At 40.8% G+C, this 12,774-nt stretch overlaps 1 protein-coding gene across 1 annotated transcript in view; it reads right to left on the reverse strand.

Annotated features, from left to right (window-relative positions):
- Positions 1-6: 6 nt before the first annotated feature.
- Positions 7-12,774, reverse strand: part of Madm (MLF1-adaptor molecule) — a 31,800-nt gene continuing 19,032 nt past the window's right edge. The window contains exons 2-10 of the mRNA XM_013325140.1: positions 3,068-3,292; positions 2,799-2,929; positions 2,469-2,647; positions 2,035-2,209; positions 1,795-1,913; positions 1,424-1,586; positions 1,161-1,341; positions 967-1,086; positions 7-884 (exon numbers count right to left, since the gene is read on the reverse strand). Coding sequence (XP_013180594.1) covers positions 786-884; positions 967-1,086; positions 1,161-1,341; positions 1,424-1,586; positions 1,795-1,913; positions 2,035-2,209; positions 2,469-2,647; positions 2,799-2,929; positions 3,068-3,292 — 1,392 coding nt within the window. The 3' untranslated portion in view covers positions 7-785. The remainder of the gene's footprint in view (positions 885-966; positions 1,087-1,160; positions 1,342-1,423; positions 1,587-1,794; positions 1,914-2,034; positions 2,210-2,468; positions 2,648-2,798; positions 2,930-3,067; positions 3,293-12,774) is intronic.

A 12,774-nucleotide genomic window follows, 5' to 3' on the forward strand; every position in this document is an offset into this window, starting at 1 on the left:
CATGTCAGCCACTGGCGCACATGTCAGCCACTGGCGCACATGTCAGCCACTGGCGCACATGTCAGCCACTAGTGTACACAAGGTATTCTTTTATCTAGATGCGTTAAGTCTAGTAGATAATATAGTTTACAAGTTAACTTCAAAACGAAATACGTAATATTTGTGGTAAGTCAAAACATTAACCATTTAAGTGAATGTAAAAGTTTGTCTTGTCAACTCCACGTCAGAAGTTGTCTAGTAGAACATCTTCACCAGTAACATTGTGAACAGTGAGCCGGTGTGTGTGACAACTTCAAATTACGTACAAGTTAAGATAAGTGACAAAGCGAATAGTTGTCTGCTGGTACCGGTCTATCAAACTTTTACTTAAACTGTAGCTTAAATTGAACATTTGTAATGTTATTTGTTTAAGCGATTTGGAAATGACTAAATGATGTTTTTAATCAGCTTACAATGTTTTCTGTTAAGAAAAGAGCAGGAGACATGGCGGCACCACGTTCTCGTTAACCAGTTTCACCTTTATTAGATTGTATTGTAAGTGAAGGACATTGCTACAACTAATGTTACATTTTTTACGTGCAGAATTGTAACACGACACGTTTGTCGCAACATAATATAACTAGGTCAGTATGAAGCGAGCGGCTGTGGGCGCAGGTGTGGGCGCGGCTGTGGGCGCGGCTGTGGGCGCTGCTGTGGGCGCTGCTTTGGCCACTGCTGTGGACGCAGCTGTGGGCGCTGCTGTGGGCGCGGCGGGGGCGTGCGGGCGGGGAGCGGGCGCGGGCGTACTAGCTGGCGACCTGGTGTGCGCGGGGCGGGGGGGCGCACTGTCCGAAGCTACCGCGCAGAGACTCCTCTATCAGCCGACACAGCTTGTCGCGGTCCGCCTGCAACACGCAACACGGTCGTCAGTGAGGGAGGGAGGGAGGGAGGGAGGGAGGTAGGGCGAGGAGAGGGCGTCGTAATCACCTCGTGTATGAAGCCGAGCTGCACGAGCTCGTGGGCGAGTGCGGGCGCGGAGTCCCGGCGCGAGACGGCGCATGTCAGCTGCCGGTTCATCTTGTCGTCCATGCGCAGCAGGATCGTCATCTGCACAATGCGTAATGTGACAATGTTAGTGTGTGTGGGGTGTGAGGGGGGCATGTGGGGGTGTGTGTGTGTACCAGGAGGTCGTGCGCGTCGTGGTGCGCGCGCGGCTTGAGGCTGCACATCATGTTGACGACGCGGCGGGTCTCGAGGTCGCGGGGCTCGGGCGAGGCGGGCGCGCTCTCTGCGGCGCGCTCGCACGGGGAGGCGGCGCGCCCCGCGCCCCACGCGTAGGCCGTCAGCGGGTAGATGCCGTACCTGACACACCGCGCATCAAATTACTCAAATACACCGTGTAACGTCGTCCTCCTCCGCCCACTGCTGGAAGTTACTGGCTCACTTGACGTCCTCGACGAACTTCTCGAGCTTCTCGGCGTGCGGCTGCAGGTCCCGCGCGGCGAGCTCGCAGCGCTGTCCGGCGCGCACGCACCAGGCCAGCGCCCCGCCCCCCGCACCTCCCGCCCCGCACACCACCTCGTCCGTTATAGTCTCCGAGATGTTGGCTGCGGGAACACGACACGCCGGAGCTTACATTTCATATCGATGATGCGACTATTTTTGCTGATTGAACGTGGAAAAATAAAAATCCAGATACGCGAGTAAATTTCGGCAATTTGTTATCTACGAATTACTTTACGGCGACTACGTATAACTAGAAGCCGACAACCCTCGCATTGATGTTAAACCTTGATAAAGAAAAAGTAAACTGACCAGTGGTGTTCACGAGCGTGTGCGCCGCTAATAATTTCAGGGAATGGACCTCGAAGAGCAGGGGGTGGAAGAGAAGTTCCCTCGCCGTCGGCCTTTTTGCTGGATCCTTATTTATACACCTGAAAACATGGAGCGGGGCATGTGAGTGTCGACATTCGGGACTGGGCGCGAGCACGCAGGTACAAGCACTCACCGGAGACGCGGGGGGACGGCGCGCCCTCGCGGAGACCTGCAATGTACCTGTATATGAAGTCCTTCTGTCTCGGCTCCTCCAACGACTCGACCGTCCTTACGATGTGCTCCTCCGTAACGTGGCTGCCCGAGTCGCCGTTGCCCTGAATTTCAAGAGCGGCGGTCTCCAGCGCGCACATTCCGAATGAGTAGATATCCATTGCGGGCGTCACCATTTGCGATGCTGATGCGGGGGAAATAAAGTTGCAATAAATACAAGTCACTACTCGGTTTCGCCTGCTGAAATCCTTGGCGCGTCGCCGTCGCTTCACCGCAAAAGTTAATCGGAACATAAACAAGGTTAAAGTTGAAAAAAACGGAGAGTCGAACTTCAAAGTGAAGCTTTTAGACGTGAAGGTGGAGCAAGCGACCAGCGCGGCAAGAATCCGAGCAAGGGAAACCGCGTGTGGGTGTGCGGCGCTCGGGGCACGGTGTGTACTTACATCCGTACTCTGGCGCGATGAGGTGCATGTTGCGCATGTTCTCGCGACAGGTCTTCACGTGGTGGTGGATGGCGTCGGGAGCCACGGAGCCGATTTTCACGAGGCCGTTGTGCTGGATGAAGATGGTGTCGCAGGTCAGGTTGCCGTGCACGATGGGCGGCACGCAGCCGTGAAGGTAACTGCAAACACGACACGTGCATTCCTCGATATAAATTATCTATACACACGACCGACGCGATTTGGACACTATCAATTAATATATTTTGTTAAACTCTCCACGGAGAATGTATTTGACTATTTAGTATGGGTACACAGAAGTGAGCGTGGTACCTGAGTGCGGAGAGGATCTGCGTGCACCAGCGCTTCCAGGCCTGCAGCGGCAACCGCTTCACGTTGCGCTTGGTGCGCTTCAGGAACTGCTTCAGTGAACCGCACGACATGTATTCCGTTATGAATATCACCTGATCACACAATTTTGTTGTTACTAAATCTAATGCAAACTGACAATGCTAATTTTGAAACCAATCACCAATATCAATTAATGTTTGCGATAGTTCATATCCTTGGTTGTTGACGATGTTGTTTATGAATCAACTTACTCTGGGCTTGTCGTTGTGCGTGTCGGTCCAGTAGCGGTGGAACTTGACAATGTTGGGATGCTCGAGCCGTGTGAGGTTATCGAACACGAGTTGAATCTTGTCCTCCTGCGCTTTAAAGTTCTTCCGCTCGGAGAACTGCACCTCGTTCCACACGACCTCTACGCCCTCCTCGGTGTCCATGGCGAGGTGTGCGCAGTCGATGCCCGGCACGTCGCGCTGTTCCACCTGCAACCCCATGAACGGCCAAACACTTAAATTATGGTTCCTTATATTAACTTAATTCAAGTGTCGGCAGAGATTTGACCCGCTTGAAATTTCCCGTTTAAAATACGATACCAAGGTTTTCTTCATTCATTTCTTAAATTAAGTGAGTACGTAATATAAATGTTAAGAATATATTTGGGTAAAGTTGTTGAAACGAAATACGAGAAGAAAATCGAGGACATGCATACTATATATAAATATTATCTTAATTGCGTACAGCGCAAAGGATCACATAACGAACATTTTATAATAACGCCGGCGGCCGATGATATCGTCTACATGGTTTCAATTTACATGCGGACATGACGTCTTTATGTCATACCTTTCTTGGACTTAAATACAAAATTAATTTATAGTCCCCATCTCTATAGAACTGTTATAAGACATTATTTACACAGGATATTTTATCTGACGATGCGTTATTATTCCTATTACTTGTTTGGTTACTTATCGATTTGCTAATTTCTACTAATAGAGCAACCACTTTACCTTTAGACTTTAATATATTGCGATTTCTAAACTCGCGAATGGTAGATATTTCACAGGTCCTAAAAGTCCCGAGTGACCTCAGAATGACATTTCGACCTTCAAGGAGCGAGCAATAGATGTAAATTAGCGATAAGTGACAGGAATTGTGCCATCTTTCCAACAAGCAATCATTCAATTGCAACTCTCATTATGCCATTTAAATAACAAGGGTATTACACTGCCGCGCTATTCAAAGCTCCCCACTAGAATACATAAACAAGCAATGTCTATAGCGTTAGTTAGCGAGACATGGTGCAAATTACATTTGATTACTTCTGCCGCATAGTGGAAAAAATGGTCTTACTTGTAAATCAATCATAAAATTTATTTCATTATGTGTTCGCCTTCAATCACATTAAAATTCATATAAAACGTACAAGTATTTGTAGTAAAAATTAATTATTTTTCTTAGAATGTTGTTGGATTAAGCCGTGAGAAAAAAAAATATTAAGTTGCAAATCCAGAAAACTCATTTAAATTAATGCGAAATTCAAATAGAAGTATAATCCTATATGTTTTTGCATTTTAATGAACAAAATAACACAGATATATTATAAGCTTATCGACTACATAGAGATGATGTCTGAGATTGTTTGTGAGTTGAAGATTTCTATCACATATCATATTCGTATTGAGAAGGACAAAATAAAAGAAAAAAACACTGGCACTTTATCTATGCAAATTGAAATAACAAATTCTTTAATATGCTAAAATTATCGATGAAAATTGTATAAAGATTATGATTATAATTATATTTATGTATGAAAAAATATCATCGGAGAATATACAAATATGAGTTGTATTCTATTTAAGTGCACATCTCTTGCAGCTTTGTTTCGTATGTCATTGATGATGTCAAAGCATGTGGCTCTCTGTTCCGCACCACGCCCCTCTCCACAAATTCACCAACAATTTTAGCACCTTATTGACGCCTACAAGGTTGTTTAAATGCAAGGAAAATCTGTGATTGCCGATGGCTGTTGTTGTTTCTTTCAAATGAAGTACAGACCAACTAGGAGTTACACTTTTTTAGGCATGTTATTGGATGTTCAAAAGATTTGTTGAATGTAAAATAATGAAGTGTTTAGTAATACAGTGCGTACTAAGTACACAGTAACAAATGATATTTGCAGGGGCCCGAGAGCCGAGACGCCTGGTATGGAAGCGACAAGCGGTTGTAATGTAAGCTGGATGTAAAGTTCGACGCAAACAAAAAGAAAAGGAACTTTAAGGATCGTGTCTAGGCCTATTTGCAGGAGCGTTTGTGTCGTTTTGTAGCGAATGCGGCACGGCGGCACGGCGACCGGCGTCCGATAGCGTCCGCGTCGCGGCGGCGTAGATAGCCGAGGTAAAATTAGCCCGGCGCTGACGAGCGATCATTAATTGTCCATTTGTTATTGATAAAGCAACGTGTAGCTGCGATAGAGGCCCGACCGGTACACAACTCTCGACACACTTTTACTAAGTCATTTATTAAAGACTTTTCTTTTTAATGTTTTATGGAGGCTGTCTATTGGTATTATGTATTGAAATTGCTTTATCAATAACGTTTATCATAGCTTTGCAAATAATAAAACATCATGAACAGATTAAGTACAGTGGTCTTCCTTGATCTTAAAATAGCTTACTCGCTGTACGGGCAACGGGACAAGGAAGCCCTTGTAATGTCTCCAGAGCGTATCATTTGCATGCGTTCAGTGTTACTATCTAATGAACTGAGTAATGAAAAGGATGTTGTTTTGTTCTCATAAATATTAAACAGAATGAAGAATATATTCCTACCAGAAACATGTTAGATTTGAGGTCACATTAAACGTCTTGTTATTTATTTTTATCTTTGTAGATGGGATTAAGAGCAAATTTCCTTATCATACACTACCGTAAAATATTATAAAAGTAACACTAATGCCAACAAATATTGAACACGGCAAAAGCATATTCATGCCTTCATTTCTTTTGAAGAACATTTTATAAATGTTTGTCAAACAATAACATTTATAAAAGCAGAAAGAACATCGCGCCGTATTCCCGAGCACTTCCGATCGATTATCATTTCACAAATAAAAAGCGATACTTGTGTAGTCAACTCGCCAAAATAAGGAAGTGCGGGTATTGAAATAAGATAATTATAATATCTTCCTTATTTTATTTCCTTGTATTTGCATGACAAGTTTTTTTATTACATGTCAATATTTCCTGATAATTTATGGCAGATATTATTTGCACACTTATGAAAGGTCAAAAGGCTGTCTTTTTATTACTAAAAAAGTTTTATTGTTTATTAAAAGCGATTTTACATCATAGAAGAGATGATATTATAAAATTACTGGTGTTAGAATGTTAACTCTATCTGTGGGTTCATATTTTTAGATTAGGTATTAGTTAATCTGATTCAATAAAGATTTATCTAAGATTAATTTTTAAGTTCCTACATGGCATTTGTTTCCTTTTTCACTTTTGTACGCAAAGAAATAAATCATTAATTAAGTACAAGATTGTGTATCGGGTCGATCGTGTGCAATCTACTTTCATAGGAAGCATGCAGTTTATGTTACATTGTAAAGTTGGTGATCACAATGCTGAACGGAAGATAACGTCCACCTGGCCCTTATGGTAGTGGGGAGAGGGACTGGGAGAAACTGCTTGCTACATCGAGAGGCAACTAATGAATGAAACGACTCTTAACCAAAGTCTTAAACATAAGATTTATTGGTAAGCGTATGGTATGGAGTATGAACTGTGTATTTCGCCTGCAGAGGTGCAAGAGATTTATAGAGTACATTATGGCTACGGACTAAATGCGAGTGCTGACCTACCGCAAGCTTAATTGCCGTGAAACAATATCGGCACGGACCGTCCGTCGCGGCGCAGCGGCGCAGCGGCGGAGTGCGTAAACTCCTTTGTTAGGTATACTGTGTACTTTTATAAACGTTGACATCTATTTACTATATAGTTACCATCACATTAAATATCATTCAAACTTGAAATTATCATGCGATGGACAATCCTGCGAAGGAGAGCGACAACATTGTTCTGATCTTGTCGTCAGCAGGACGTGTTACGCGTTATCACAATGGGGTTCATTCACTCCTGGTATGCGCTTGTGGGCGACGCAATTGCTCTATGGGCTGACAAGTGCACTTCGTCTATGTAATTAATAATATATTCAAGCTGGATAAACATCTAGAAATGAGGAGATGTATATCCAGTTAATATAAAAACTTGTAGTACAAAATATGAATTTAGAATGTCGAATCAGGTGCTGAGTGTGTAGCCTGATGACCTTTGTACCGCTGCCTGTCCATCGCAAACAATTGCGTAAACTACATTTCTTAGAACCGATGTATGTACATTGCAACCACTAACTGGAAGTTATGACAATATGCATAACAATTAAACAAACCATTATTACGTAGATAATGTCACATTTGCATTGCACAAATTAACTTAATGATCAGGTTCTCACTGTCAACTTTTCTGCCGTCACTAATATTGTTTGTCTCTGTCTTGTCAAAGAGACCGTGATAGATAACAAGTGCCAATACAATCGTAACATACATAAATATATTTCCAATATTTATTTAAAATAAAAACAAATATCGGCCCCTTCAAAACTACTGGTAAGACACATTATTGAACTAAGTGACATTTAGAAGAGAGAATATTCATCTGACGTCAGAAAACTAAAACAGCTGAGCAGATGGATCATCCAATAAACTTTAATAAAATTGGTTACTAAATAAAACAAATAACTGTTTGAGAACAAAGCTATTATAAAATATTGAAGAAGTTTTTGAAGGCTGAATTTAGCAAAGGTCAGCAAATATATTCAACATAAGTAAACATATAACCGGCTTTTGAGCGGAGCGGACGTTTCGATATTAAATTTGATGCAAATGCATTGCTGGAGTATTTGATTTTCTACTCGTATGCAAAGTCTGCAACATTTTGTAACATACGAGATTGCAGCAGGATGCAGAGCTTGATAACTCATAGAGATACACGTTTCATTGCACTTTATTTACTTTTCTAACTGCGCCGATTATAAAATTTACGTTTTCCCTTTACTTCGTCTTCTATCAAGGCTTACTTTGAAGATAATAACTTTATGCGCACTATTGCGAATTCGCAGCGTAAACAAACACATTTCCTTTAATGCCTTTCCAAGGATTCTCATGTGACTGTATTGCCGTGATATAGGAAATTGTCCGTCAGATCGCGGACAAACGTTAGTTTTAGCACCCGACAGTCTTGGAATTAGCGAGCACTAAGTGCGCGACGCGACAGACACACGCAAAACAAACGACCGGATATCTTTTGTCACATGTTAATTGTAAATGTTTGGCGATTTCAATATATATTACATCTTTTCGGTTTTGACCATACCTAAGATAAGCGTTAAATGGAGATGTTCCAATATGAATCCTGTAGAATTGATTCCTTGGTCTCCCGAAAATTGCATCGACAATATATAATTGATATAATGGCTATTAAAATAGTTTTCGGTTTAGCTTTTTAGTTTTCGGTTCACCAGTATCTATATATGCACGTCGATTCTATTCGTGCCAATGTTTTGTTTACGGCGCGCCGCGGCGGTCGAAAGACGTCAATCCAAGAAGACGTCAGCGACGCTCATGTGATCTCCATCTTGACAATCAACCTGACTTAAGAGACGAATTCATTTATCCAGCGACAAAGACAATGCAGCTTTAAGTTATGAGAGAAGAGAAGAGTTCTGATATCAAATAAAACAGAGATGAATGTATTACAGATTGTTTAAGGGTCTTCTGCGTTTTCCTTGGCCTAACTCTTTCTTCTCAATCAGTTTCCCATCGGAACCCTACATCTAGCGGAAGAACAGAGACGGGATTCTCCTGCAGTTCGTAGTCGTTGAAAGACATTTGCGCTATCTGGCGGCCGGCGCCGGAGCCTTATCTCTGGCAAGCTCTTGCTACGTCGTAAACAAAACGTCCACAGCTCCGCGTGCAACCATTGTATAAATAACGCGACGTCCGGCTGGCCATCTATAAATTGTACTAATGCTTTGATAGTCGTATTAACTTCGCTCGTCAATGTCCAGCGGAGCGCAGAAATTGTGATTGAAGGCCAGTTAATATTTCATGTCTATTATATAATTGTAAATATTTTAGAATGATAAATCCCTCTAATTTTATTTAATAGTCATAGTGTTGTGAATTGAATCATAATGCTAAAAGCTTTCTCAAATCCAGTGCAGGCAGGACGTATGGTTATTTTGACACAAAACAAAATCCTTAACAACTTCGTCGGTCGTAAAATGTCAGAGATATAAACGTTTAGAGGCACAGCTAATGAACCAGACTAAAGTGTTTAACATATAATAAAATTGTTACTACATTATTTAATTATCGTGTTTATTCCATCGTAATCGATCTAAAGCGGAAACATCAGTCAGTACTGCTGCAGTCAATTGACAGCGCGCTCGGGATCTAATGCGTCGAGCTGAAGCCCGGCTACAAATAGCTCTTCCTGTCCTATCTGATGGAATGGTGCACTGCGAGAACTTTACTACCTACTTCTATTTACGTAATACCACTATAACATTCGTGGTTTTGCAACATCCGCCCGATAAATGACGAGGACAATTGATATTTTTTTATATTGAAGATATCACTTTTGGTATAGTAACATCACAAATGTTCCGGCACGGCAACTCTAGCCCAACCAGCTCCACTATACCGTTATTTTAAACCAATATCATGATCATATACTTTTCCCGATAAGTTCTCGCGTCACTCACAGCGTCACGCGGGGAGAGTGACGCCCGGCGCCCACCCATTCGTAAATTTATGAAGCGACCGTGCATGGATCGGTGTGATTATAAATGGTACACCTGATACGTCATGCCCACAGATAACACAATACTATATTACTTGTTGGCCATGCCAATTATTAAAGACTATTGTGACGTTGGTGGATTCATATATAATAAATTAAATGCAAATTGATATTTACTTTCAATTTCTCATTTGCAGAAGAATAATTTATATTATTTATTAAATTGTCTTTAATTCGATGGATGGTTATAACTATCAACAAGTAGCGGTGAACTTGCAACAATCGTCGCTTGGGCAAACTTTCCACAAGTAGTGACATGCAAATCGTAGTAAATTAGAGTCGGAGTCATCGACCGAGAAGGGCAAAGTGTGCGGCGGTCGCCACAGCGCCTGGCATCGCTCCAGCCTCGGATACCGCCGCTTGCACTTGCACTCCCTGCACTTCCTTCTGCCGCCTCGTATGCCACAACCTATCGCCATCACAATTCATACTCTATTACCAAATGTATATAGTATAAATCGTATTGCATACGACGTGATTTCCTCGACGTTAGGATGAGGCGACTCGCCATTTGAAGGCCTTTGAAGTAACATCTAGATATCGGTCTGCGAGGCTATTAACAGTTGCGGCGGGACAGTGCCGACGTAAATTACTTTCAAATATGCGGATTCGAATCTAAATAAGATCTACGAATGCCTTTGAAGACAAATATATGTGCCAATTATTTTTATTTGTTGCAATCCGAGATCTGACGGAGCACAGAGCGAACTTAAATAGAAAGTAATGTTTGATCGCGCTATGCGATGTGTCTGATGACTAGTGGGACAAAAAGTTTGCAGAGAGAAATAACAACCACTACATTATAAATTATGGTATAAGTTGTCCATTTCAACTGAATTTTGTAGAAGAATATCGCTAACATGTTGCGTAATTAACAAAGGAATGCTGACATTACGTTTGACAACAAACACATTACATAAATTATCGTAATCGTCACCGTGACGTCACGTCATCCTCGAGACGGCTGATATCACTCAAGCGAGTGATAATCAGCATCACATCGAAATTTGCAAGGTTCTAAGTCAGAAATACCTAAGATAATCCTAAACGAGTTCATACATTATTTCTTAGTAAGCTTTTCACAAGATAATCTTAAAGCATTTGCTTCATTTGAAAGAAAGTAATATTTCCTACTACAGCCTGACATACAAAACTCGACTTTAAAGGATTTCACTGCATTGGTTTTTGTATTGATACGAGTATCTGAGGAAAGGTGAGGCTGGCGCGTCATCACATCCCGCCCGCGCGCAAATTACTTCCTCTATAACTCTAATACTTTTTATTGCTACAAAGCCCCACCACCTACACTGTCCACGGAAGTTCTGACAAATAAATGTATTATACAAAACGAGAGAGATATTTATATTTTATATTATTGTTAGAGAGATGAACAATAATAACATTTTTGTGACAAAATAACTTAAGTATTATATTGTGAATTCAAGCAAATTTTGGATCTTGAAAATAAATATTTGATTTAGCCAAATCTTGCTTTCGCGTATCCTTGTTTTTTTTGTTACTTTTGTAAGCACGAAGTATTTAAATATTAAAACATAACATTTTACATGTATAATAATGTCTAGCTAATGACTGCGACTTCGTCCAACATTTTGTGATTATTCAAGTATTTATACTGAGAAGTGTATCAATTTTCATTTATTTTAAATGACAAATGGTAACTAATGGAGAAAATATTCAGTAATGAGTCAATGTTTTCAATTAGCGGCTTAGTAGTGAGTCTTTTCCTGGCGATACATTCATTCCTTAGGGCGCGTTACATTCTGTTGACTCATCTATGATTCAATTTGTCCACTATGCACAACCGATTCCTTTTGCTCCCGTATTATTTCCGAAGCAGCGACCGCTATAAATATAATTTCACACTCTTTAACTTTGTCGTTTGTGGGATAAGTATTTTAATTTATATTTCATTAATTGACAATATCCTAACACAAATCGGCATAAAAGAAGAATTCAAATCAAAAATTCATGTGTCGAAGAGTAAGAGTAAGAAATTATGCCTTTAGTTTTATGATTTGGAAAATCCTGAAAATCCTCCAAATTTACTGAAGCCACATGGTAAACCTACCTAGAGCCCGATTAGCCTTATTCGCTTCGTCATCTCTATATGACAATGGAGTGAGATGGGTTGGCACTGAGTCATTCCATATTCCGAGACGAAAGAAATTTGTTGGGACGTGTCATATCTCAGTGAGCTAAGATCTACATGTGTTCACAATTCAATGCGTATGTCAACCGTATTAAGCCCATGTAAATGGAATTTTATAACGTGTTGCGTGGAACACGTGCAATGAGATACAAATATTAAAGAATAAAAAAACAAGACTTAAAAAGGTGTTGAAGTTCTATCAATATTTTTTTTTCAAGAAATGTCTTTTACCGTAGGCCACCTGAGTAGACTGAAACATAAACATAGCATGGTAGTTAAATAACTGGTGAAACAATTCGCGTTCGCAGGAGTGTGTTAATTAATGATTTGATAGTCTGCTGACGTGTCACAAACCAAACACGACTGATTAATAACCAATATGTGGTGGGTGGCGATAACTGCGCAATAACTCAAATATGCTTCCATCATACTCTAAATTAAGGTCCGTCAGTTATGCCTTTTGTAGTCTTTATACGGATAAACAAACATATATGTGTAGCCTGTCCTTTCAATTCTCTTTTATTCCTACATTCCGGACTAAAGGGTGCCGCGCGCGGGGCCTATATAAAACTATTAGACCGGAACTACTGATCCAATAGACTTACAATTGTTCTATTCATATTTATATTCTGTACTTAATCAAATATTATTTATACAGTGCTGAGTGATATTGGGGCAATAATGACGAAATAATCTTAACTTTTCTAAAAAAAAATTAGGTATTCTCTTAAGTATTTCGTCATCGAATTGATGAAAAAATCAACGTAAATTTTCAGCTGTCACAGTACAATAGTTGTCGGTGGAGAATAGTTGATCCTTTGTATGTTATAGATTTTTAATCAGAGAGTTTTTAAGATTACTATAATAC

The sequence above is a fragment of the Papilio xuthus genome, unplaced genomic scaffold (assembly GCF_000836235.2).
Source record: "Papilio xuthus unplaced genomic scaffold, Pxut_1.1 DF824888.1, whole genome shotgun sequence".
Classification (NCBI taxonomy): domain Eukaryota; kingdom Metazoa; phylum Arthropoda; class Insecta; order Lepidoptera; family Papilionidae; genus Papilio; species Papilio xuthus.